Source organism: Sapajus apella, unplaced genomic scaffold (assembly GCF_009761245.1).
Source record: "Sapajus apella isolate SASKATOON/1434 unplaced genomic scaffold, GSC_monkey_1.0 scaffold13, whole genome shotgun sequence".
Taxonomy (NCBI): Eukaryota; Metazoa; Chordata; class Mammalia; order Primates; family Cebidae; genus Sapajus; species Sapajus apella.
In genome coordinates, this window is record NW_022436953.1 from 7,001,394 (window position 1) to 7,027,362 (window position 25,969).

Genomic DNA, 25,969 nt, shown 5'->3' on the forward strand with positions numbered 1-25,969 from the left:
ATATGCATAGGTTATATGCAAATATTATACCATTTCATATATTTTATGTAGGGGAGCTAGGCTCCTTCAGATTTTGGTATCCGTGGGGATTCCTGGAACCAATCTCTTGCAGATACCAGGGGGCAACTATACTCACATGTGTGTCTACAAATGGTTATTTTATATAGTTTTAAAAATTTATGTATATGGTATGTTGTACCATCAAGTTAATGCAACTTGCTTTTAATGTTTTGCAACTTGCTTTTTTTCATTTGAAATTTTGTTATGTTTCTATTTCTTTCGAGTCTCTAGTTAAAATAGTAATCCATCCTGTGAATGTGCCAAACTATCTCTGTTCTCAAGCTGATGGAGGACATTTGGCGTTGTTTCCAATTTTTTTGTTTCCAATTGTTTTCTGGGTTTTTTTTTTTTTTTTTTTTTTTTTTTTTAGATAGAGTTTCGTTCTTGTTGCCCAGGCTGGAGTGAAATGGCACAATCTCGGCTCACCGAAACCTCTGCCTCCTAAGTTCAAGCGATTCTCCTGCCTTGGCCTCCCAAGCAGCTGGGATTATAGGCAAGCACCACCACGCCCAGCTAATTTTTTGTATTTTAGTAGACCTGGGGTTTCTTCTCCATGTTGGTCAGGCTGATCTTGAACTCCTGACCTCAGGTGATCTACCCGCTTTGGCCTCCCAAAGTGCTGGGATTACAGGCATGAGCCAACTGCGTCTGGGCCAATTTTTCTCTTTTTTACGTAATGCCACAAGGAATAACCTTGAATTTGTTCCATTGTGCAAACATGCAAGGATTTCTCGTGGGTGGAAATACTGGGTCATAGGATATATGCAATTCTTATTTTACTAGATAGGAAAGTTCCCTTTTCTACATTTGGGAGCACTTGCTATTGTATTTTACAAATTTACTGTCATTACTTGTATCATTTTATTGGTGAGTTTGGTTCATTTGGGCTTAGAAATCATTTGAATTGGTAAGTAGGGGTAGTAGTTCTGTGATTTCTTTGAGGTGATTGTAGACTGGTAAGTTTCTGAGAAGAAAAAGGAAAATCAAAGGCTGAGTGCCATGGCTGACATCCTTATAATCCCAGTATTTTGGGAGGCCAAGGTGGGCGGATCACTTGAGGTCGGGAGTTCAAGACCACCCTGGCCAACATGGTGAAACCCTGTCTGTACTAAAAATACAAAGAAATTGGCCAGGTATGGTGGTGGGTGCCTGTAATCCCAGTTACTTGGGAGGCTGAGACACAAGAATCGCTTGAACCTGGGGGGTAGAGATTACAGTGAGCTGAGATTGCACCACTGTACTCCAGCCTGGGTGACAAAGTAAGACTCCGTCTCAAAAAGAAGAAAAGAAAATTACTTGAATAAATGGATGCTTGTTTTATTTTTAAAAAATCAAGAAAATGCTAATGAAAGGGCAGCATAGGGCAGAGAGTAATGGGTTTTGAGTCAGAAGCCTTGACTTTAGCTCCTGGTTCAATAGCATAAAATGGGTTTAATATATCTTCCCTGCTGACCTCACACAGTTGTCAGATTTAGTGAGAGAGAATTTTTGAAAGCAGTTTTGCAAACTAAAGCAATAGCCAAAGTATTATGAAAGAAGTAAAACAATTTTGTTTCCTGAGTCTATAAAGACTATTGTGGGCCACCTGCTTTACAGCTTGTTCATAAGTAGGTGAATGAAATCGAAAAGATTAGCCTCTGGCCAGTATTAAGGACATTCCTCTTTGAATAGAGAAATAGGGCCTTGGAGGGTGGGTATGAGTAGGGGAGTCCCGTACAGTCAGTCCGTGGCCACTTGGGGGAGATGGTTTCAAACTTTAAGTCTTATCCAAAGGTGGGTTTACTCTATTTCCTTTCTGCAAACAGTGAGCTGGAGGATGGCCATACTGCTCTTAACACTCACTCTGTTAGCCCCATGGAGAAGATTAAACATTACCAGGCCGGCCAGACTGTTACTTGCTTCTTAAAGAAGGTAAGTAGTTTTGCCACCCTGCTATAAGATGTCATTCTTCTTTCAGAAGAGAAGGGCGTGACAGTGGAGAGAAAGGCCATTAGCAGAGAAAGGCATTGAGTCTGTGCTACCATGCTGGGGTTGTGGGAGACAGTACATGGCCTCTGCCACTAGAGAAATTCTGGTCTAATTAGGGAGCTAAAATATGGCTTACACACAATTAGCAAGCAGCTCATCAAAATTTTTTTTCTTTTTGAGACGAAGTCTCGCTCTGTAGCCCAGGCTGGAGTGCAGTGGCACGATCTCTGCTCACTGCAACTTCTGCTTCCTGGGTCCCGGTTCAAGCAATTCTCCTACCTCAGCCCCCAAGTAGCTGGGATTACAGGCACAAGCCACCATGCCCAGATAATTTTTGTTTTTTTTTTTTTTTAGTAGAGATGGGGTTTCACCATGTCAGCCCGTCTGGTCTTGAACTCCTGGCCTTGTGATCCGCCCACCTCAGCCTCCCAAAGTGCTGGGACTACAGACATAAGCCTCCGTGCCCGGCAACAGCTCATAATTTTTTAACATGTTGGTGGATTAGTTGTAGAAATGGAAAGCAAAATATAGGGCAAGATTTAGAATATAAATATATATAATTTTGATTTTAGATTCATGTTTTTCATAAGGTTCAGGTGTACTATAAAACAACATGAAGTTGGGTGCCAGATTATGTGTTCTAAACCTAGCGAGAACAGGAGTTCAGAAAGGGAAGAAAGCAGGGCAGCCTGTACCGGTTGAAACATATAGGAGAGGCAGCTGGATTGGGCTTGACTTTGACGAATAACACCTCTTCATTATTGCCAGATTCCTCTTTGATGAGCATCTCTGAACATGATTGTCACTGACGCTTGATCCCTTCAGTTACCTATTGTCTGTAGACACACATTCATAAGCCCCAGATGCCTTAATGTGGCAGATAAGGCTCTTCATAATCTGACCCCCAGTCATTCTGAAAACCTCCTCTTTTTCCCTTCCTGTCTTTATTCATGCTGGTTTCTACATCTGGAATACCCTCTATTCATTCTGTTGCCTTCTGCCCTTCAAGGTTCAGCATAGGTAACCTTCCGTCATTACCAGTTTTGTAGCATGTTGTACTTCCTACACGTTGCTTGCTGCTGTAGTTATTTGCCCACTGATTTGACTTACTGCTTGTAGGCTGTAACCTCCTTGAAGGCAGGCCATGGCTTTTGTTTATCACTATGATGCCATGTTCATAGCAGCTGCTTGATAAATGATTTGTTAAATTGACCTGAAATTGGAGTATGTATTTAGGGCAAGACATTGCCCTAAATAAATAAACAGTGAAGAATCCAAATCCGAATTGGTTTGGAAACAAAAAATTGGCCTCTGGAGATGGTTAACAATCACTGCGCACAGCTGAGCTTGGAGGTCTGTGGGATTGGTTCTCTGGCTTGAGGACATCTCTGAAATCTCTTTTGCCTCCTGGTCAGCTTAGACCCTAGGAGAGATCTGTGTTCTGCTAGGCTGGCAAAGGCTCTGAGCTGGAATCTGAGGGAAGCCAGCGAGAAGTGGAGGTTGGGCAGGGGCAGTGGGATGGAACAGTGCATTCCTGTCCCTTGCAAAACTGTTGTACCAGGGCCCTTCCACCTTGTGGTTTTAGAAAAGTTTTAATGGCAGGACACCTTGTATTATATTTGCCCTACTCTTGTTTTCTTTTTTTCCCTCAGTACAATGTGGTGAAGAAATGGCTTGAGGTGGAGATTGCCCCAGACATCCGCGGGAGAATTCCCTTATTGCTCACTTCTCTCAGCTTCAAGGTCAGTGTGCTTGAGATTCCTGCAGAGGGGACCCAAGCTCCCTAAGCTTGGCTCAGTGTCTGGTGTGTGGGTTCACAGTGGGCTTAAGTAACCCTATGCTTATTTAAGGATTGGTTTGAGAGATACTTGCTATGGAGACTTAAATGCTTTGGTTTTGGATGAATGACAGTGTTTCTGCAAGCATCACAGGAGTTTTCTTATCCTTCCAGGTGCTGAAGCATCCAGATAAGAAGTTCCGGGTTGGCCAGGCCCTGAGGGCCACCATTGTTGGCCCAGATTCCTCCAAGGCTTTCTTACGCCTCTCCCTCATAGGTGTGGGAATGAAACTCCGTGGTTGGGGACGGGAAGCAGGCAGGAAGGGATGGGATGGGTTTTCAGTTATTGCTCAAGTTGGAGGACCCCTTCAGTATTGGAATCCTCAGAAAGCCTGGTGTGGGACCTTCTTGGAGCAGTTTTTCTCTTGGGCTTTGCTCTGGCCCAGTTACTCCACTACTCTTTGAATTACCTTTACCTACACAGGTGTTTTTTCAAGTCCCTCGGAAAGGGTTGTCTACCTGGCCCTGCATTCTTGGCTACATGGCAGGGTGATCTCAGTCTAGATGGTTCTGGATCACTCAGCCTGGATACCCCAAGTCTGGGCAGCCTCCACCTTCCCCAGCCTGTGTATGGCCAGCATTCCCACTCCTCCCTTGGCTCATTTCCTCTTCTCTGAGTCAAGTTGGTTTTTCCACCAGGTCCGCACAAGCTTGAGAAAGGGGAAGTGGCCATAGGCCGAGTGGTGAAGGTGACTCCCAATGAGGGGCTGACCGTCTCCTTCCCCTTTGGGAAGATAGGAACAGTCAGTCTATTTCACATAAGTGACTCCTACTCTGAGACGCCCCTGGAAGACTTTGTCCCCCAGAAAGTTGTCAGGTAAGTGAAGCGTTCTTCCTCTTTTCACCTTTCTGTGGAATTGGTGGATTTAAAAAAATTCAGTGTAGTAATACATGACTTTTTATCAGAAAAATCAAGTCTATCAAATAGAAAATGAAAATTTGTCACCTGTTTCTCTACTACTTTTTGCTGTTATGTACTTTGATGTCTATCTTTCTACACTTTAATGCATTTAATTTTTCTTTATATAAATAATAGAATATCATTTTATATACTTTTTTTCATAGCAGTTTAGCATCGATTTTTTTTCGTTTTCCATGCTAATATATCAAAATCTATTTTGTCCTTTTACCTTATTTTAAAACTTTTTTAAAAATTATTATTATTATTATTTTTTTGAGACAGAGTCTCTCTCTGTCTCCAGGCTGGAGTGCAGTGTTGCGATCTCTGCTAACTGCAGCCTCTGCCACCTGGGTTCAAGCGATTCTCTTGCCTTAGCCTCCCAAGGAGCTAGGATTACAGGGCGTCGTACCACCACACCCAGCTAATTTTTGTATTTTTAGTAGAGATGGGGTTTCACCTTGTTGGCCAGGATGGTCTCGATCTCTTGACCTCATGATCCGGCCATGTAGGCCTCCGAAAGTGGTGGGATTATAGGCATGAACCACTTCGCCTGGCCGACAATACTTTTTTTGATAGACAGTAATATTGAAGTATCTTTGCACATGCGCGTATGCGCGCACGCGCGCGCGCGCACACACACACACACACACACACACACACACACATATTTTTTTTTAATTGAGACCGTCTTACTCTGTCACCCACGCTGGGGTGCAGTGGTGCAATCTCAGTTCACTACAGTCTCCGCCTTCCAGGTTCAAGTGATTCTCCTGTCTTAGGCTCCTGAGTAGCTGGGACTACAGGTGTGTGCCATCTCATCTAGCTAATTTTTGTACTTTTAGTGGGGACAGGGTTTCACTGTGTTGGCCAGGCTGATCTTAAACTCTTGAACTCAAGTGATCCACCTGCCTCAGCCTCCCAAAGTGCTGGGATTATGGGCGTGAGCCACTGTGCCTGGCCCTTATGCATATATTTGGATACTAATACAGGTATGTTTGGTAAATAAATTCCTAGAAGTGAAATTGATGGTTACATATCCTCCAAAAGGACTGTGCTAATTTATGTCCCCATTAACAGTAAATATGACTGTCCATTTCTCACACCGCTATTGGCAATGGATATTTTAAATTTTTATCTTAGCCATTGGTTCAGCCAAAATTGGTCTCTCTTTTTTTTTTTTTTTTCTTTTTTTTTTGAGATGGAGTCTCGCTCTGTTGCCCAGGCTGGAGTGCAGTGGAGTAATTGTGGGTCTGGTTTTTGTTTGTTTGTTTGTTTGTTTTTTGGGACAGAGTCTCACTCCGTCACCCAGGCTGGAGTGCAGTGGCACAATCTTGGCTCACTGCAACCTCTGCCTCCTGGGTTTAAGAAATTCTCATGCCTCAGCTACCCAAGTAGCTGGGATTACAGGTGTTGTGCCACCATGCCTGGCTAATTTTTCTGATTTTAGTATAGAGATGGGATTTCACCATGTTGGCCAGGCTGGTCTCAAACTTCTGGGCTCAAGTGATCCGCCTGCCTCAGCCTTTCAAAGTGCTGGGATTACAGATTTGAGCCACGGCACCCAGCCAGTTAGAGTTTTAAGACTATTTTATCACTGGGGAACCTGAAGGTCAAAACAAGACAAAATAATAATAAAAAGACTATTTTAATATCCTGAATAAACTAAACTTGAGTAGACAGATTTTAGCTGGATCTAGTAGTCAACTGACAGTAGAGTAGATGCCGTTGGAGGCAGAGACTAGAAAACAGTAGTTGCCCTATCCTGTCTCAGCTGTCCCAGCCACCAGCACCTACCTGCCTAAATTCTCAACCACTTACAACCACCGCACAGCATAAACAGGCCTAGGGGCTGGGAGAAGACGAAGAATGAGTCCTATTGAAAACCAGGATCATCTCTGGTTTCTCTTGAGGCTTAGATAATGAGGTTGTGGTTTTAAATGTGTTTTATTGTGGTCAAACCTATGATAAATTACTTGCCTAAAGGTAGATGGTCCCTTGAGGTCCTGTCCAGCTCTGATGGTCATAATGGCAAGTATCAAAGGTAGACATCTGTTGTGGGAAAATTTTGGACTGTATTGTTACTGAGTTCCTATCTACCTCTAGGAATCTGTATATTATGGTTTTGGACTACTAATTGCCATTTTAGATGAAATGTTTAGAAATGCAACCGGGTGGCTGGGTGCAGTGGCTCATGCCTATAATCCCAGCAATTTGAGAGGCTGAGATGGGTGGATCTCCTGAGGTCGGGAGTTTAAGACCAGACTGGCCAATGGGGTGAAACCCTGTCTCTACTAAAAATACAAAAATTAGCTGGGCGTGGTGGCCTGTGCCTATAATCCCAGCTACTCAGGAGGCTAAGGCAGGAGAATTGTTTGAACCTGGGAGGCAGCGGTTGCAGTGAGCCAAGGTCACGCCACTGCACTCCAGCCTGGGCAATGAGCAAAACTCCATCTCAAAAAACAAACAAAAAAATGTGGCTGGGCATGGTGGTTCACACCTGTAATCTCAGTACTTTGGGAGGCCAACGCGAGGGCGGGTCACCTGAGGTCAGGAGTTTGGGGACAGCCTGACCAACATGGAGAAACCCCGTCTCTACTAAAAATAAAAAATTAGCCAGGCATGGTGGCACATGCCTGTAATCCCAGCTACTCAGGAGGCTGAGACAGGAGAATTGTTTGAACCTGGGAGGCGAAAGGTTGCGGTAAGCTGATACTGCGCCATTGCACTCTAGCCTGGACAACAAGAGCAAAACCCTGTCTCAAAAAAAAAAAAGAAAAAAAAAAAACAGAAATGCAACCTGTTGTCCCTCCTTGAAGCCTCACTGACCCGCCTCCTCTGAACTGCTCTTGTGTGTCTATGGTATTAGTACCTAGCTGATCCCTTGGGCATGATCTCCTGGGGTTGGTCTGTCTCTCTGCTGAGATCAGATGTTCTCAGGACCTAACACAGAACTGGTTCTTCTCTTAAGGACATACCGTATAGGTCTGTGAGACTTTCTTTTCTTCTTTCATCCCTCCCTCCCTCTCTTCCTCCCTTCCCTCACTTCCCTTCCTTCCTTCCCTTTCTTTTCTTTTTCAGGGTCTTACTCAGTTGCCCAGGCAAGAGGGCAGGGGTGTAATCACAGCTCACTGCAACCTCAAATTCTTGGGCTCAAACAATCCTGTCCTCAGCCTCCTGGGTAGTTGGGACTACAGGTGTATGACACCACACCTGGCTTTTAAAATTTTTATTTATTCATTTTTTGAGATGGAGTCTTGCTTGGTTGCCCAGGCTGGAGTGCAATGGCACGATCTTGGCTCACTGCAACCTCTGCCACCCGGGTTCAAGCGATTCTTCTGCCTTAGCCTCCTGAGTAGCTGGGATTACAGGAGCAAGCCAGCATGCCTGGCTAATTTTTGTATTTTTGTTAGAGATGGGGTTTCAGCATCTTGTCCAGGCTGGTCTTGAACTCCTGACCTCATGATCCACCTGTCTCAGCCTCCCAAAGTCTGGGATTACAGGTGTGAGCGACTGCTCCTGGCCCACACCTGGCTCTTTAAAAAGAAATTTTTGTAGAGACCGGGTCTCACTTTGCTGCCCAGACTGGTCTTGAGCTCCTGGTTTCAAGCAGTCCTCCTGCCTCAGCCTCCCAAAGTGTTGGGATTACAGGTGTGAGCCACCAGACCTAGCCCCAACACCTTTGTTAAGCAGGAAAAGTAAGTAGTGTTATTTCTATTTAACAGACTAGTAAACCGAGGCCCACAGAGGTGACATGACTTGTCCAGAGTCCCTCAGCAGGTTTTCAACAGAATGAAGAAACATAACCAGTCTCCTGTTTCCTGACTCTTGCCTGGTGATCTGCCTGGAGGAGAGGAAGCTGAGACCCTCTGCTCTTCACAGACGCTGAAAATTGAGCATTTTCTTCTCTTTTGCCTTCATTCAGATGTTACATCCTGTCCACTGAAGACAATGTATTGACTTTGTCGCTGCGATCATCCAGGTGGGTTTCTGTGTTGTTGGGACAAGAAAGGAGGAAGACCTACTCAGGACCAAGGGGAGGCCACATGTATCTGACACAGAATTTTGGGCTTCCCACCTTCTCTCGTCACTTTTTATCCTGAACCTTTTTGACTCAGAAAAGCTGAAGCTGTTCAGATTGCTGCAAGAACCCTGTCTGCTCAGGTTCTTGTTTCCCAGGGAAAGGGTCAGATATCCAAATGTGGGTGTCCAAGGTTGCAAATGGTAGTCCTGATGAGGGGAGATGCTTTAGCCTCCAGGGTTCCATTGTGGGGGTGTGCGTGGCATGAATGGGATTGGCTTGAGGTCAGCTTGCTCTGTGGTTAGACTTCGATGTCCACGAGGCCAAGGCTTTAGGTTTGACCTCTCTGGCCTGCTCCGCCTCTCACCATTTCTACATAGCTGGCTCACAGACACCTGCCTCTGGCCTGACAAGGTGTTAGGAGAGGGTAGAGTTGGGCTCTAAACGTTATATCCTACCAACAGGTCCAGAGGCGTATTCTTACTTACAAAGTATGATGATTGCAGATATATTGGGGGTGGCATGGGACAGAGGAGGTTAAAGGTGTGTATATAACCTTTTATTCCTTTAGAACAAACCCGGGGACAAAAAGCAAAGTAGAAGATCCAGAGATCAACTCCATCCAGGACATTAAGGAAGGGCAGCTTCTGAGAGGCTATGTGAGGTCCATCCAGCCACATGGTGTGTTCTTTAGGTGAGTGAGGTGGGTTTGACCTGGACCCAGGTGCCTTCCCTGAGCCTGTCTTGGTCTGGGGTCCCCTGCATTCATCAGTCAACTTCTTTGATGGCAGTATGAAGGGAGGAGAGTTTATAAGTCCCTACTAATTTTTAAAATGCCAAGTTTTCTAATACTTTTAAAACAAGTGGTGTTTGGGCAAAGAATATGGCATTTCTAATTTCTATTCTAAATAAATCTGGGGCCAGGCACAGTGGCTTATGCCTGTAATCCTAGCACTTTGAGAGGCTGAGACGAGAATCACTTGAAGGCCAGTAGTTCAAGACCAGGCTGGGCAACAAAGCAAGACCCCTATCTCTCAAAAAAAAAAGTAAAAATTAGCCAGGTATGGTAGCATGAGCCTGTAGTCCCAGCTACTTGGAAGGCTGAAGCGGGAGGATTTCTTGAGCCCAGATATAGGCTGGGTGCAGTGGCTCACACGTGTAATCCCAGCAATTTGGGAGGCCGAGGCAGGTAGATCACGAGGTCAGGAGTTCGAGACCAGCCTGATCAACATGGTGAAACCCTGTCTCTACTAAAAATAGAAAAATTAGCTGGGCATGGTGGTGTGTGCCTGTAATCCCAGCTACTGGGGAGGCTGAGGCAGGAGAATGGCTTGAACCCAGAGGGCAGAGGTTGCAGTGAGCCAGGATTGTGCCACTGCACTCCAGCCTGGGTGACAGCAAGACTGACTCAAAAAAAAAAAAAAACATATATACATGCATACATACATAAATGTGGACATTCTGATTTAGTGTTTGATGATGATTTGTAAATGTTCATTCTGTGAAATCACCTGATGTTCACAAACACCTGATACTGCATCCTTCCCTGCTGTGCTGTGTCCGTACTTTCTCCTCTTCTCCCAGCACTTTGTGATTTGTATATTGTGATACCATGATGTGGGGTAAAAAATACACTCCATCATCTCTTCATTATGCTTGATGATTTTTTTCTAGTTTACAAAGCTCACTTCATCCTGCTGAATGCCAGGAATTCATGTCTATCACAAATCCTTGTCACAACTTGAGTCCCTGTGAGAGTGAAATCCCTGGGCCTGGTTGGAATTCTGTTGTTGTGTAGCAGGAACAGCCACGGGAAACAGATTTCCCGAACACCGAATAAAGGAGGAAAGAGTTTATTATTCGGCCGGGAGCCTGGGCATAATTTGTCCAAAGCCCAGCTCATCTAACAAAGGAAGGTTCTGCCTTTATATAGGTTTATACTTTAGAAATCACATATGAAAGGGTTCCAGTTTATAGTTTTGGGACTCACATGTGAAAAGGTCTCTGTTTACAGTTTTAGGAATCACACATGAAAGGGTTCCGGTTTACAGTTTTGGGACTCACATGTGAAAAGGTCTCTGGTTTGATCTTGTTTTAAGTAAAAATAGTGTCTTCCAGAGAGTTTCCCCAAGACCAAGCGTGTTATTTTTAGGAAGGAGATTCAGGAGGCACCAGCTGGCCTGCTCTCTCTTCTATTGAGATGCACAGTAGATGACAGAGAGGGAGGGAATCCCAGATGCCTGGGTCTCCTTCCTCAGTTGCATTTGTGACCACAGGGTTCTTGGCTTTCTCCTTTCAGCCTTGGCCCCTCTGTTGTGGGTTTGGCCCGGTACCCGCATGTCTCCCAGCACAGCCCATCCAAGAAAGCCCTTTATAACAAACACCTACCTGAAGGGAAGCTGCTTACAGCCAGGGTCCTACGGTAGGTACCTTTCCATTCTCTCTCTGTGATATGAATGAAACCCCTTTCTCTGGAAGCCTGGGAGGAGATTTCAGGGTGGACTGTAAACATAATGGCTTATGTAGCAGTGTTAAATGAATAAAAAGCCTTTGTTTGGAGTCTTCTGCCCTAGTGCCTGTGAAAACAGGTAGTGACTCATCTCTGCACAGCCCCTGTTGTTGGGGATGGAGGAGGGGTCATCACATCCGCCCCCTGTATTTTTCTACTAAGCAAGATACATTGCGCAAATCATTCTTGAGAATATTGAGTGGACTCCCAAGGCAGGTGGGGCAGGCCCTGGAATCGTGGGCTGATCAGGAGGGAGAAGGCCTGGGCCACCTGCAGTGCCCTCTGCATTTTATATCTTCACCTTCCCCCTCTCGTTCTGTCATAGTCTGAACCACCAGAAGAACCTTGTAGAGCTGTCGTTCCTTCCCGGAGACACCGGGGAGCCGGATGTGCTTTCTGCCTCCCTGGAAGTGCCACTTTCAGAGCAAGAGGAGAGGAAAACAGAGGCTGAGGAGAAAGATCAAAAAGGGGAAAAGAAAAATCAGAAAAGGAACGAGAAGAACCAGAAGTGGCTAGAGGAGGTGGAGCTGCCCAGCAAGGAGAAGCAGCAGCCCCAGAAGCCACAGGCGCAGAAGCGGGGCAGGCAGGAGCACCAGGAGCCTGGGAGTGAGCAGGTGACCTGCTTGTCCTCCTCCTGGAGGGACAGCAGTGAGGGTGTGAGGACTGGGCACCCAGTGGGGCAGAGGGAGGGTGTCGCCTGGGGATGCTCCTAGGCATTCTCCCACCTGGCCTCTCAGGAAAGAGTGAGCAAGAAGCCAAAGAAAGCCGGCCCATCAGAGGAGGATGACAGCCTTCTGGACGTGTACTATCGGGAGGGAGAAGAGGATGGGGAAGAGACAAATATGCTGTCCAAGGTGAGGGCGATGTCACAGGGTGGGGAAAGGCTTCAGGCGAGGGAAGAGCTGAGCCATCCTCCACCTTATCCTCTTTTACTTCATTTCCTGTAAAATACGAAAGTGGGGGCTGTCAGTTGCTTCTGTTGACCATCGGCTCCTTGAGGACGGGGACCCTTTGAGACAGAGTCTCACTCTGTCGCCCAGGCTGGAGTACAGTGGCGCAATCTCAGCTCACTGCAACCTCTGCTTCCTGGGATAAAACAATTCTCATGCCCTCAGCCTCCTGAGTAGCTGGTACTGCAGGCGTGCACCAACATGCTTGGCTAATATTTGTATTTTTAGTAGAGATGGGGTTTCACCATGTTGGCCAGGCTGGTCTGGAACTCCTGACTTCAAGTGATCAGCCCGCCTCGGCTTCTTAAAGTGCTGGAGTTACAGGTGTGAGCCACCTGCCTGGCCTCTAATTGTTATTTTATATACCAGTATGCATATGTTTGTGTGCGTGTTAAAATTTTGTTACCTAAATAAATGTATTTAGAAAGAAAACTTTATGTCACTACTATAAAGTGTCCCCACTGAGCTGGGGCCTGGCATGGCCTGGGAGGAGAGGAGAGGAAGGGTCCCTGGGGTTGGTAGGAGTCCATGCTTCTCTAGGTGGGCTGGGGTGGGGGATATAGGGAGCAGCCTGAGCCAGGTGCTTTCCTCAATGCCTCTGTGGTCCTCCAGGAGAAGCAAACCAAGCCAGCAGAAGCTCCCCGGCTGCAGCTATCTTCAGGCTTTGCTTGGAACGTGGGACTAGACTCTCTGACCCCAGCCTTGCCACCTCTAGCAGAGAGCTCAGATAGCGAAGAGGATGAGAAGCCACACCAAGCCACGGTGCTGTATTTTCCAGGGCGTGTCCTTTTTGCAGGGACCCCTTGGTGTCAGTCTCCTTTGCTCTGTTCTCAGCCTGGGTGTCTTCCTGGGTAGGTCGGGGAGGGGGCAGCAGCCAGTCCCAGGCCAGGGGGTGTATATATAGAGCCCTGGGCTGCCCAGCCAGCCTGTGGCTTCCACCACAGACCTCCTCTAGGCCTTGAGGAGCCCATGACTCACTGTATGTGTGCCTTCCATAGCAGAAAAAGAAAAGCAAGAAAGAAAGGGAGTTGGAGAAGCAGAAGGCAGAGAAGGAGCTGTCCCGCATTGAGGAGGCGCTGATGGATCCTGGGAGGCAGCCGGAGTCCGCAGACGATTTTGACCGACTGGTGCTCAGCTCCCCCAACAGCTCCATCCTGTGGCTGCAGTACATGGCTTTCCACCTGCAGGCCACGGAGATCGAGAAGGCCCGTGCCGTGGCCGAGAGGGCCCTTAAGACCATCTCCTTCAGGTCTCAGCTTTGCCCCAGGGAGCACTGTGTCTCCACACGTTCTGGGCTGGGAGGTTTTTCAACCTGTGGGGCATTTCTTCAGGAGGGCCAGCAGCAGTTTGGGTGGCTGCCACCAGGGGCCCATGGGTTCCTAGGCTTTCTGCCATAGATGTGGCCATCTGTGAAATAGATCTGCTCATTTATATTTTATAATCGTCTTCTCCGAAACTGCTAAGGGTAACCTTTACAAGAGTCCCTGCACTTACATAAGGGAACCAGTTTGGAGCAGAACTACAGTAAGAAAAAGAACTCACCACATACCTGGGTGAAAACCCTGTATGTGGCCATTTTCCAGACAGAGAGAGTGAGTTTTCTAAGGCCTAATGAAGAGGGAAGACAGTCCTTTGCTTTATCCTCTTAGTTTGAAGGGAGAATCAGACCCAGGACTCTGCTTCCAGCCCAGATCTCAGGCCCATTTGGGATCTGGTGGGCCTCCTTTCCAGGAATGGAGGTAGAATCCAGGGGAGACAGAGACCAAGCCATCAGAGTGGCAGCTGTGGTGGGGACACAGCCTCTTAGGGTCTGCATTTGGGATCTGAGGACATGGGTAGAGCCTGGGAGGAGGACGTGGCTCCTGGGTCTGCCTGGCTGGGATGGGAGACTCACTGGGATGAGCTGATGGAGCTCCTGTGCTGACTGCTGTCCCTCCAGAGAGGAACAGGAGAAGCTGAACGTGTGGGTGGCTCTGCTGAACCTGGAGAACATGTATGGCTCTCAGGAGTCCCTGACCAAGGTCTTCGAACGGGCTGTGCAGTACAATGAGCCTCTCAAAGTCTTTCTTCACCTGGCGGACATCTACACCAAGTCAGAAAAATTCCAGGTAGGAGGGCCACAGACTAGCTCCTGGGAGTCCCAGTGGTTCTCAGGGAAGAGCCCCTGGGGTTCTGGGTCCAGTCCTGCCCTGGACTTGATACCCCACATCTGGGCCCCAACTTCCTCATCTTCAAGTAAGAGAAGTTATTTCCCTCACCTCTTCTTCAGGACCATGGAATCAAGGTGAGGGAAGCAGTGACTTTGGAAATGAAGGGGCAGTGGAGCCCTGGTGTGTCTGTGCTGGGCTGCTGGCTGGGCGTCACAGACAGGGGACATCCCAGCCCAGCATCCACTTCGGTGGTGTCTCTCCTGCTCCCCCTGTCATTCTCATGTTCTCCTAGTAGGACTGCCCTCCCGTGGGTGCTGAGCAGCAGGGTGTCCCCTCCACCGTGTCGTGCCTGTCCACTGGCCTCTGTGAGCCTCCCTCCCCGCTCCTCTTGCGTCTCTAGCATTAGGCCCTGAGAGTGATTTGGTGTCTGGGAGCCCAAGTCTAGCTTCTTATGAGTGTTGCTGCTTGTCTGTCTGGTCTCCACTGTAGTATCATGCTCTCCTCTTGTCGTTTCCCACAGGAAGCCAGTGAACTCTACAACCGGATGCTGAAGCGTTTCCGGCAGGAGAAAGCTGTGTGGATCAAATACGGCGCCTTCCTTCTGCGGAGGAGCCAGGCGGGGGCCAGTCACTGCGTGCTGCAGCGAGCCCTTGAGTGCCTGCCTAGCAAGGAGCGTGAGTGCTCATTCCCAGCTCCCAAGCCCATGAGCGCTCCAGGATCGGGGAGTAGGGATTGGCTGTGGCATTGCTTCTAAGTCAGGAGAGCCTTGTGAGGGCTTTCCTCTCGCCGCCTGTCGATTCTGTGCCCAAGCATAACAGTACATGTTACATTTCAAATGCCAGGCTCCAGGAGATGGAGGAACAAAACGCAGTTATCACTAGTTCTGTTGCCCCTGGAGTCCCCCACCTCTTCTGTGCGCAGAGAGTGGTGTGTCTGCAGTGCCCGTCTGTGTATTTGGCCCCAAACCCACCCCACCTTCCTTTTGGGGCTTTGTCCCTCTTGTCACAACCTGTCTTGGGACCTGAGAGCAGGGAGTCAGGCCCACGCTGTCCCTGTGGAACACTGTTGTGGTGAGGGGGTCTGTCTGTCTGCTTGTTGGGTCTCTGAGCTGTACTTTCCCTGCAGACGTGGACGTCATTGCCAAGTTTGCCCAGCTTGAGTTTCAGCTGGGGGACCCAGAGCGGGCCAAAGCCATTTTTGAGAACACGCTGACCACCTACCCAAAGCGCACAGATGTCTGGTCAGTCTACATTGACATGACCATCAAGCATGGCAGCCAGAAGGATGTCCGGTGAGTGGGGTTGCTGGCCAAGGCCAAGTTCCTCAGGGGAGGGCATGGTAGGCATTGGCCCCCAAGCAGAGCTCAGCATCCCAGTCCTCTTACTCAATCTAGAAAGCCAACTCAATGTGATGCCCCAGGCCCAGTGACATTCACTTGTTCAACTTCTCTTTCTGCTTCAAAGGCCAGCATCTGGTCTATCTGAAACCATTGGTAGGAGGTAGCCTGGTCCCTGGCATGGGAATCAAGAGACTTGAGTTTCTCTCATAATGACACTGTTCTTGGCCCTCACTGTAGACAGATTTCACAGGCAATCTCTTGCCTTTGTCCCCTAGCATCCCCACAAGACAGGGAGGGTTTAGAGATGAGTAGACTGTGAGGTCCACAAAGAACAGGTGCCTCACCCAAACCCTTCAGCGAGCTGAGATTTTCTCAGAGAAAAGTTATCTATGTGTGTTTCTTACTGTGTGTTCCCCATCCCAGTGATTTGTTCTGATCACTGTAAGGCTTTAGGCAGAAGTCCCTTACCATCTCTGGGTGTCTGTCTGCTCATCTGGAAGATGAGGTGGTAGTGCCTCTCCCCAGGGAATCATGGGAGTTCATCATGGATTAATAAGGATAATGGTAGAAGTGGGAGTCCTAGATGGGAGGGGGTCCTGGTTCCAGGGCTGAGAACAAGTGGGTTAGTGTTAGCCAGGAAGCATGCGGCGTGGTACTGAGAGGCAAATGTCACCCTGCTGCTTCTCAACAGGGACATCTTTGAGCGGGTCATTCATCTGAGCTTGGCCCCCAAGAAAATGAAGTTCTTTTTCAAGCGCTACCTGGACTACGAGAAGCAGCATGGCACCGAGAAGGACGTGCAAGCAGTCAAGGCCAAGGCCCTGGAGTATGTGGAGGCCAGGAGCTCAGTGGAGGACTAGTGGCAGGCTGGCTCCACAGGTCACTGTTAGCAATGGGCCAGCCAGCCCTGCCTCGGGTACCTGGGCACTGGGAAAACTGTTGGCTCAGGACTCTTGTTTAAATGCTGCTTTTTCTGCAGCACCCTTAGGGGAATCCTGTCAGGATAAAAAGGAATTTGAGATTGTTTTTAACTCCTTTTTGCTCATTTTATTTTCAGTACCAATTTATGTCATCTTTTTCCTTATCTGAGGCTTCTTGAGGGTTGTGGACAGCAGGCCCCTGAACTCCTGGAAAAGCTGAAGGTCCCTCTTCCAGGGGAGTTCCTTGGGGAGCAAGAGTGGAGGGGGTACTCCTGAGGGTCTTGTGGTCAAGATCCCCCTTTGTGCCTAGCGGGCTGTCAGTCCAGCCAGAGGGGGGTCAGTAGGCTCCCAGCAATGGAACCTTCCCTCCGATCTTGGAGTCTCTGGGTGTTCCTTCAGCTTCAGCCTGGCTGGTACCTTCTGCCCTTTACTGGAGGCTGTGAGTCTGGGACAGGAGGACAGATTCAGAGCCCAGAGGGGAAAATGGAGAAACCTGGGCTGCTGAGGAAAGCCACAGGGGTTGGCTTAAACTGATGATGTCTTATCCCAGGCCCACCATGGCCAAATTACCTAGCCTTACCATATCTGGTATATTCCATGTCTTGGAGACCAGTACAGACTCAGCTAGTTGCTGAAGCCAGTTCTTTTTTGGCTTGGTCCTAAGGGAATTAGAAGTTTTCTCTGGCAGCTTTAAGTGTCCTGAGAGCTTTTCCATGGGAAAAAACTGAGTCATATGCCAGGAAGCAGGACAGGGCCAAGGGAGAGCATCCAGAGGTTTTAGAGGCGGTGGGGGTGGCGGGCAGGGATGGCAGGATGGAGACGCTGGGGCCGGCCTGCTGCTTAAACATGAGAACTAGGTTACAAGAGCTAACTCCAGGCCTGCCGACTGAGCACAGAATCTTCTGAATCGTTGAGAAAAGCCAGGCTTTGTTCCCCACACCAAATCAGAACGTAGAACCCTACTGCAAAGAGATCAGGGGCTTCCCCTGTGTTAAATACCTGGCACTCCCTGTACCGCCGCCACCCCTGTGGTCCATTTCAGTCCTGTCCCCTTCCCTAACACAGGGCATGGAGTTTGGGCCTGGCCCCGTGACCACCAGCCTCCTGTGGCATGGCCGGTTCAATCACACAGACACCAGACTAGTCCTTTTAGTAACAAAAGCTTTATCAAAAATTTAAATATATAAAATAAGGCCAGAGGCATGCATTGGAGGCTGCTTCCCAGGGCCACACTGCCGCGCTGGGTGTCCCTATGCAGCTAGACACACATTAACTACACACGGTACCATCAAGGAGCCTGCTGGTGAGCTTCACTGTCACCAGCCCTGCTGGCTGGGGCTTCCATTGTCTGCTGGGTCTCTCCGCACCCCCAGATTGCCTTGTGGTCCTTTCCCCCAGCCAAGAAGATACAGTTTTTAAAAATTCCTCTTCTGATACAGATGTGAGCAAGCAGTGGGGTTCAGTTTGGGACCAAGTCATGCCATTTGGAAAGGGGGTGGGAAGCAGCTCCTTAGGAGGCGAGCAGGGCCATCTCCATGTTGTCTGGGGCCGCACCATTGCCTGCCAGACCCTGGGCCCACTTGTGCAGCCGGCTGTAGAGTGGGAGGCCCTGGTTCTCACGGTACAAGTAGACGCCGGTGATGGCATTCCACTGTGGCCGCGGCTGCGTGCCTTCCACTGGGAAGTTGGCCACCAGCTCCTCGTCATCCTTGTTGAGCGCCACAAAGCCAAAGAAGCGGCGCACATTGTTGGCAGCGAGCACCCGAGAGTGCACCTCGGCCGTGCGCTGGAACAGCTGGTCCTCATTGGTGCGGTACTGTGCCCAGTAGGCCTCCTGGCGGTAGCTGAGTGGTGAGCAGTAATGCTTGAGGCACTTGGTCAGGAACACCAGGATGGCCACCACGCCAATGAGCAGCCACCCAAAGAGCTGGCCAGAGAACGGGCAGGGTTCAGGGGGGGCAAGGAACTGCCTGGCTCTACCTCTCAGAGCGAAGTGGAGAAGGAACAACTTCCACTGGTCTAAGGGAAGCAGGCCCCTCTGGCTGTGACTCCATTGCTTCCTTACCCCCTTTAACTCACACTCTCCTTGCTCTTAGCCTGCACTTTCTGCTGCCATCCCTTCAACCTTAAGGGCACCTCCTTCCCCTGCCATCATCTCACCCCATCAAACACCAGGCAGGGTATGGTGGCTCATGCCTGTAATCTCAGCACTTTGGGAGGTCAAGGTGGGCGGATCACCTGAGGTCAGTAGTTCGAGACCAGCCTGGCCAACATGATGAAACCCCATCTCTACTAAAAATACAAAAAAATTAACCGGGTGTGGTGGTGCATGCATGTAGTCCCAGCTACTTAGGAGGCTGAGGCAGTAGAATCGCTTGAACCCTGGAGGTGGAGGTTGCAGTGAGCCAAGATTGTGCCACTGTACTCCAGCCTGGGTGACAGAGTGAGACTCCGTCTCAAAAAAAAAAAAACCCAGCTCAACTTGCCAGGCTCAGCTTAGATGCCACCTCTGGGAAGCCTTCAAAGGCCCCTCTGGGAACACTTGTGCCTTCCCTGAATTCCCCCGTGGCCTGGTTTCTCTCATCATCACCATCTGCCGTGTTTGGAGGTCATGCATGTGCTTGTCTGAAATGCTTGCCTGGAGGGCAAGGAAAAGCAAGGTCATCTTTGTTTTACCATTTGCTCCTATACAGAGATCTGGGGGCATTTGATCAGCATCCAGTAAGTTATCATTTTTTTGTCTACCATATTCCAGTTCTGGCACTGTCTCCACCCTTTTCTCTGTTTATGTTTCTTTTCTTTTCCTTGAGACGGAGTCTTGGTCTGTCACCCAGGCTGAAGTACAGTGGAGTGATCTCGGCTTATTGCAACCTCCACCTCCAGGGTTCAAGTGATTCTCCTGCCTCAGCCTCCCGAGTAGCTGGGATTACAGGTGCCCGCCACCACGCCTGGCTAATTTTTGTATTTTTAGTAGAGACAGGGTTCCACCATATTGGCCAGACTGGTCTCAAATTCCTGACCTCCAGTGATCCACCCACCTTAGCCTCCCAAAGTGCTAGGATTACAGGCATGAGCCACCGCACTCAGCCTCTGTTTACATTTCTTATTTACTCAGAGAAAAAATCTTTTAGAAAACCTGTGTTCCCCTGAGATCACGAGCCCAGCCTGGCCAACATGGTGAAACCCCATCTCTACTAAAAATAGAAAAATTAGCTGGGCATGGTGGCACGCGCCTGTAAATGCCAGTTACTCAGGAGGCTGAGGCAGGAGAATCACTTCAACTGGAGGTGGAGGTTGCAGTGAGCAGAGATCGTACAACTGCACTCCAGCCTGGGTGACAAGAGATAGACTCCCATCTCAAAAAAAAAACCTGTGCTCCTTCCTGTCTCTCCCTCGCCCACTGCTTCTCTAAGTTAATGCTTTCTGCTGAGACTTTCTGCTGCTGCCCAGTTCTCTTCCCTTGCCTCCTCTCCCTTGACCAACCTCCTCTCCTTCAGAGCCCAGCTTAGGCTCAGGACAGCAACTGCATCTTCCTGACTCAACACCCCATCCTGACCCAAGGGACTTCTCTTAAGTCGTCAACACTTGAGGCTGACTCAGTATTTGGGCTGGGCCCTTCCTGGGATAGGAATGTGTTCATCCCAGAGCCAGCCACACTCCACTGTCAAAGCCCCATCACAGATGTTTCTGGAGTGGCTCGTGGGGGCCCATGCTCAGTCTGGCTGGGGTAAGTGGCTTATCTGTGATTGGAATTAAGGACCAGTGTGAGCCAGAAGAATGTTCTTTTAATATTTAAAACTAATGTGGTCATATACAAGAGAGATTTACTGTAAAAAAAAAAAATTGCTAAGTCTCCCTCTTATGTTTGTCTGGAATTGGCCCTACCATGCACCGGTTAACCAGCTCTGATACCTAACGCCAGTGCTTTCCCACAGACCTCAGCCCCTGAGGACCAACTCCAAGTTTAGCACTAGGCCATCCCTACACCTCCCACCAGCCACCACTAGGGAAGAGGAGCTTCCCTTGCACAGCTCCTTACCTGGGACTCATACCTGAGCCTGCGGATGACCTCTTCCCGGAAGTCTGTCAGGTTGGGAGGGTTTTCCTTGCAGGGAAACCTGGCCAGGATTTCGGTGGCGTGGGCTGATGGGAAGTGCTCTTCCCTGGCCGTGAGTGAGGAGGGGTCCACGAACTCGCTGAGGGCACAGACATAAGCCTCACCACGCAGCAAGGAGATGACAGACCAGGTGACAGGGGCCACAGCCGCTCGGCCCAAGATGGAGCTTAGAAGGAGGAAGGTGGGGGCGGCTGAGCAGTTCTTGGTCCTCCGGTGCTGGCACTCGGCCACGAGGTTCCAGGTGTGATTGTTGAGGATGATGCCGATGATGAAGAGCACCAGGGCGGGCACGCCGATGGCCGCCAGCCCATATAGGTAGTTCCGGGCCGGCGAGCAGGGGCAGTGGAAGGCCACCACAGAGAAGAGTTCCTGGCTGCCCACTGTGCCCAGTGCCACCAGCCCGTTGAAAATCATCACATCCTTGCTCTTGAAGAAGAGTGACAGGAAGCGGAAGTTCTCTGCAATCAGGGCTGCCATGGTGATGGTCGTGGCGGGTGGATTGCAGGAGAGGAGACAGGATTGATGGTTGCTGGTGGTACTAGGAAGGGGCGCGGGCTGGGGGGCGCCAGACAGCAGGGCGTGGTTGTGCTATCTCATCCCCAACTGTGTGGTTGGCCTGGTGTTTCCTGTGGAGCAGATGACCCATAAGTTTCCATCTGAAAACCGGGAGTTGAGGAAGATGCTAGTGTGGCCAGGCTGAGGAGAAAGGAAGGAGTGCGGGGGCCTGGGGAAGTGACAGTTGCCACTGTTGATGGAGTTCTTCCAGGGCGCCAGGTGCTTTGCACTCCTCACTTCCCATCCTCACAGTCCCACGCTGAGCTGTGTGCCCGCCGTGCACTAGGGAAAGTGAAGGCTTCCTGAGGGTGAGGGGCTCGCCAGGGTCACAGATAAGAGGCAGACTGAGATTCAGGCTTGGGTAACCTGCCTCAAATGCTCAGTATCTTTTTGCCACCACGAGCTTCTCCTAGGGTAGGGCTTGGGGATGGCCTGTGCTGCTAGGGAATGTGGGGTGCTGACCGGCTTCCCCTCTGGGATTCCAGGTGGCACACATTAGCTGAGGGGTCTGGGACTCCTTGAATCCAGGGCATGTCCTCAGGGCCTCAGCCTTGAGGGTGTAAAAGCTAGAGTGGGTGTCCAGGTGGCTAAGGGTCTCAGACTGGATCCTGCGGTGTGGGCTGGGGCGAGCACAGCAAGATGCCAGAATCTCTGGAGTTTGCAAGGACCTCAGGGTCTCATCACACTTCATGACTTTTCTCTGGGCCTCAGTTTCCTCCTCAGTGAAAAGAGGATAAATCATCCTGACTCTTGCTCTCTCCTAGGGATGTTGGAGGGAAAGAAAAGAATCAAAGATGCCTTATCGTGCTCTGTGTGAAACCCTCCATCTCTCCCACGCTGTCTTGTCTTCAGGGTGGGGACCAATCTCTTGCCTGCAAGGATTAGGGAACTGAGACCTGAAGAGGGTGAAGTGGCTTGCTGAGGCCAAACAAATACAGAGATGCCCCAGCAGGACCTCTAACCACAACCTACGGAGACCTGGGAAGTGGACAAGGGTGAGTCTGCGCTAAGTGAACCCCTTTTTTTCTGTATCCTACTGACCTTGCGGAGTTCATCCACGAGTGTCCCGGAGAACCTCCTCTTCTGCAGCTGTGACTCCTCTCCTATCCAGCAGCCTCCCAGCAGCCCCGCTCCATCTCGCCTGCCAGCAGCCGGAAGCCTGGGTGAGAGCAAAGGCTGAGCAGTGCCACCAGCTCATCCGGAGATTGAGATCGCTCTGCCTTGGTCTGGGCTGCAGCGGACCCTGGCAACCTGCCAGGAAGTGGCCAAGGCCTCGGGCAACAGCAAAGTTTATCCCAACTCCTTTTCCAGCTTCCACCCACACAAGCCTGAGACAGGCCAGGGTGTGGCCCCATATCCTCCCCATCTGGAGGGTGAAAAACAAAACTCCCCATGCCAGAGGAAGCTAAGCAGTGGAGGGATGGGGTGAGTAGCAGACACGGAGAGACCTGTCTCTGTTCCCCTCCGGGCTTCAGCTCTAGATCACCTCTTCTGTCCCTGCCAAGGAGGGCTGCCAGATGGGCTCAGGCAGAGCCATGTGGCCATGCCGACTCCAAGAAAAGAATCTGGGGGAGGAGGACCAGGAGGAACAGGAGGAGGAGGAGGAGGAGTCTGATTCTTCCCCCACTTCACAGCCAGGGGTTTCCAGTCTAACTTCCTGGGAAAGGCAGTTTGCATCACTGCTGGGGATGAATGGGCTAAAGTCAGCCCCCTCTCCCTTATCCTCTTCCCTCCTAGGCGTCTAGGCTCCTATTAGCTCCCTGTGCCTCTGGGTTCATAAACTGGCTCAAAGTGGGGTACCAGATACTTGCACAGGGTGGGTGGTGAGCAGAGGATGGGCCAGGCCCTCTTCTGAGACCACTAACCCCAGGCCAGGGACGGGTCACATCTAGACTCCCAGTGGGACCTCCTCCACCATCAGTCACGACTAGAGACCGGCGGCTGGGGGAGGGGCGGGACTGCTCCCTCTCCCACGGGGTGGGGGGAACCTCAGCTAGGGGCCTCTCTCCCTCGAGGCAGCGTGGGACCGGCCCTACCATGCTCCCCTGACACCTGGCGCACCCTAGGGAGGGCCCCTTCCTTACCTGGGGCCAGCTGTGGGCACCTGTGGCTGTGGCCTCCTGGGGACGGACTCTGCAGGTGGCCTCCAGAAGGGCGTGCAGGGCAGCTGCCCCACTGTGTGCGCCGCCGCCGCCAGGCCCTCCGCCGCTCCCTCCCGCTTTTCTTCTGCAGGGAGGCCTGGGGCTGGTGGCGGCTTCAGACTGGTCTAACTTCAGAAAAGAGAGCCGAAAACAGTGGGATGGAGTCTGCGCGCCAGTGAGTGGAAAAACAGCCTCCCGGCGCCACCAGGCAGAGGAGGGCGGGCCCCGAGGGCGAGGGCGAGGGCGGGGGCGGCGCGAGGGGAGGGGAGCCGAGAGGAAGTTGTGGTGCCTGTTCCACAGCTGCTGCCTATCCCACCGCCCTGCCCCTCGCCGTCCCTGCGCCCTGCTGGCCCCGCTCTCAGCCCGGACCCGGACCCTGCCGAGCTCCACAACCTAAGGAGACTCGGGGGACCAGCCAGCCAGGAGGGTCACGTGGGGGTGTGGGGAAGTATTGGGGAGATCCGGCCTAGACCTGCCCCCCATGACAATTTCAACAGCACCCCACGCCGGGCAGAAGCTACCGAAGGACACCCTGAGAGGGTCAGGGGAGGGGGCCGTCAGTCCCCGCTGAGCCCCGCGGGATGTTCTGGGCCAGGCCCGCACCCTCTTACGGCCCTTCTCCCTCAGAGTGGTCCTGCCGCTGACTGGACAAACCATCCCCACAGCCAGCTCTTTGTCCCGTAGCTAACTCCCGGGACCTGCTTCGGATTCCTGGAGGGTTGACGATTGAATTCAGGAGCCTAGGGATGCCCCCGGGGCCAGCAGGCAGAACTCCAACTGGTGGGTGGAAATTTCAAGGCGGCAGGTTTCTGAAGGAAGCCCTTTGTAATAATCAGAGCTGCCCAGCCTGTCCCTAAAAGTGGTCATGAGCTCCCCAGCTGTGGAATTGCACAAGATACGGGCTGAAGCGCACGGATCAGGAACGCTGCAGAGGAGAGGCCTAGGGACAGGCTGGTTGACCCTTAGCATGGAGGGAGATGACTCCAGACACCTGCCAGCGCTGCAGTGCTCTTGGTTCCATCATGGTGGAGCTGCCGAGCGCGCTGGCCTTCCTGCGCTGGGCTTGACCACATGCAGGAAGGAAAGAAAATGTACCAGGGTTTGCTTGTTTATTTGTTTATTTCAGATCCCAGCACGTGCCAAACACAGTCCCAGATCCCTCCCTAAAAGGTATTTCCCTTTATCCTCACCACAATTCTGAAAAGCAGGTCTTTTTTAAAAAATAATTTTTTCATTTAAAAAAATATTACAAATCTTATTATTTTGTTAGTTCATGTCTTTTATTAACTCAGTTACTTGTCTTCTGGTTTGTTGAAGCAGTAAGTCAGACAACATTTGCCACAATAATGTCTGTCAAAGTGGCTTGCCATAAACACTCCAGCCCGACATTCATCAGAAGGGCACTCTCGACGAAGGCGACTAATTTTGCCATTCTCATCCACCTTATAATATTTCAGGACAGCCAGCTTGACCTTCTTTCTCTTGTGCTTATTCTTCTTGGGAGTGCTGTAAGACTTCTTCTTCCTCTTAGCACCATCATGCAGTCTCAACACAAGAGGAAGTGTAGACTCCTTCTGAATGTTGTAGTCAGATAAAGTACGTCCATCTTCCAGTTGCTTGCCAGCAAAGATCAGTCTTTGCTGATCAGGAGGAATTCCTTCCTTATCCTGGATCTTGGCCTTTACATTTTATATCGTATCCGAGGGTTCAGCCTCGAGGGTGATGGTCTTCCCTGTAAGGGTTTTCATGAAAATCTGCATTTTGGTGGCGGCCCCACCTGAGGCGCAGATTGCAGATCGAAAAGCCTTATTATTATTATTTTAGAGACAGAGTCTTGCTATGTTGCCCAGGCTAGTCACCAACTCCTGGGCTCAAGTGATCCTCCCTCCTTGACCTCCCAAGTGCTGGGATTACAGGCATGAGCTACTGCACCCGGCCAAGCAGGTCTTCTAATATCCATCCTTTTTTTTTTTTTTTTTTTAAATAGGATGGGGGTTTCACCATGTTGGTCAGGCGGGTCTTGACCTCCCGACCTCAGGTGATCCACCTGCCTTGGCCTCCAAAGTGCTTGGATTACAGGAGTGAGCCACCACGCCCAGCCTCTAATAACCATCTTACAGACAGACACCCTGAGGCTTAGAGTGGCTAGGTGACTTGCCACAGGTCCTGCAGTGCTGGTATTTGAATCCAGGTGTGCCTGACCCAAAGCTTTGCTCTCCTTCACATCTGTACTTTCTGATACCTCCCGGCCTTCACTTCCCACTGGAAGCGCCCCCCGCCCACCAACACATACCTTGTTTTTGCTCATCCAAATCCTCCTCTACTTCAGGGCCCAGACCAAGTCCCACCTCCTGGAAGAGCCCTCCCGGCCCACCTTGGCCCACAAGGATCTGAGCAGCTCCTCCCAAATAATTAAAAGGAGGGAAACTGGACCCCAGAAGTGAGAATAGATGGAAGGATGGATAAGAAAGGATGGAATCATGACCAAGATCAAAATGAATTCT

The 25,969-nt window shown here is 50.3% G+C and overlaps 2 protein-coding genes and 1 pseudogene across 13 annotated transcripts in view; 1 reads left to right on the forward strand and 2 right to left on the reverse strand.

Moving 5' to 3' along the window:
• PDCD11 (programmed cell death 11) overlaps window positions 1–17,340 on the forward strand; it is a 56,355-nt gene extending 39,015 nt beyond the window's left edge. For 3 of the 4 annotated variants that reach the window (XM_032281493.1, XM_032281495.1, XM_032281496.1), the window contains 15 exons: window positions 1,866–1,971; window positions 3,681–3,770; window positions 3,980–4,082; window positions 4,505–4,682; window positions 8,689–8,745; window positions 9,356–9,478; window positions 11,084–11,206; window positions 11,619–11,907; window positions 12,031–12,147; window positions 12,856–13,005; window positions 13,242–13,492; window positions 14,183–14,351; window positions 14,914–15,067; window positions 15,519–15,684; window positions 16,424–17,340. In XM_032281493.1, coding sequence (XP_032137384.1) covers window positions 1,866–1,971; window positions 3,681–3,770; window positions 3,980–4,082; window positions 4,505–4,682; window positions 8,689–8,745; window positions 9,356–9,478; window positions 11,084–11,206; window positions 11,619–11,907; window positions 12,031–12,147; window positions 12,856–13,005; window positions 13,242–13,492; window positions 14,183–14,351; window positions 14,914–15,067; window positions 15,519–15,684; window positions 16,424–16,592 — 2,245 coding nt within the window. In that variant the 3' untranslated portion in view covers window positions 16,593–17,340. The remainder of the gene's footprint in view (window positions 1–1,865; window positions 1,972–3,680; window positions 3,771–3,979; window positions 4,083–4,504; window positions 4,683–8,688; window positions 8,746–9,355; window positions 9,479–11,083; window positions 11,207–11,618; window positions 11,908–12,030; window positions 12,148–12,855; window positions 13,006–13,241; window positions 13,493–14,182; window positions 14,352–14,913; window positions 15,068–15,518; window positions 15,685–16,423) is intronic. The other variant, XM_032281494.1, reaches the window with a different exon arrangement.
• A 455-nt stretch (window positions 17,341–17,795) lies between these two features.
• CALHM2 (calcium homeostasis modulator family member 2) lies at window positions 17,796–23,710 on the reverse strand. Of its 8 annotated transcripts, none has more exons than XM_032281503.1 (4): window positions 23,409–23,710; window positions 22,366–22,483; window positions 20,692–21,395; window positions 17,796–18,579 (listed from the first exon to the last, which is right to left on the reverse strand). In XM_032281503.1, exons 3-4 carry the CDS (start codon window positions 21,244–21,246, stop codon window positions 18,163–18,165), a joined length of 972 nt encoding a protein of 323 aa, XP_032137394.1. In that variant the 5' UTR covers window positions 21,247–21,395; window positions 22,366–22,483; window positions 23,409–23,710; the 3' UTR covers window positions 17,796–18,162. The 8 variants fall into 8 exon arrangements, with proteins under 8 accessions (XP_032137394.1, XP_032137393.1, XP_032137389.1 ...); XM_032281502.1 differs by having other exon boundaries at window positions 20,692–21,465; XM_032281498.1 differs by having other exon boundaries at window positions 20,692–22,084.
• Window positions 23,711–24,726: 1,016 nt separating this feature from the next.
• On the reverse strand, window positions 24,727–25,240 carry LOC116553884 (annotated as a pseudogene). The gene has a single exon (XR_004269952.1). The product of XR_004269952.1 is annotated as a ubiquitin-40S ribosomal protein S27a pseudogene (transcript).
• Between the last annotated feature and the right edge of the window lie 729 nt (window positions 25,241–25,969).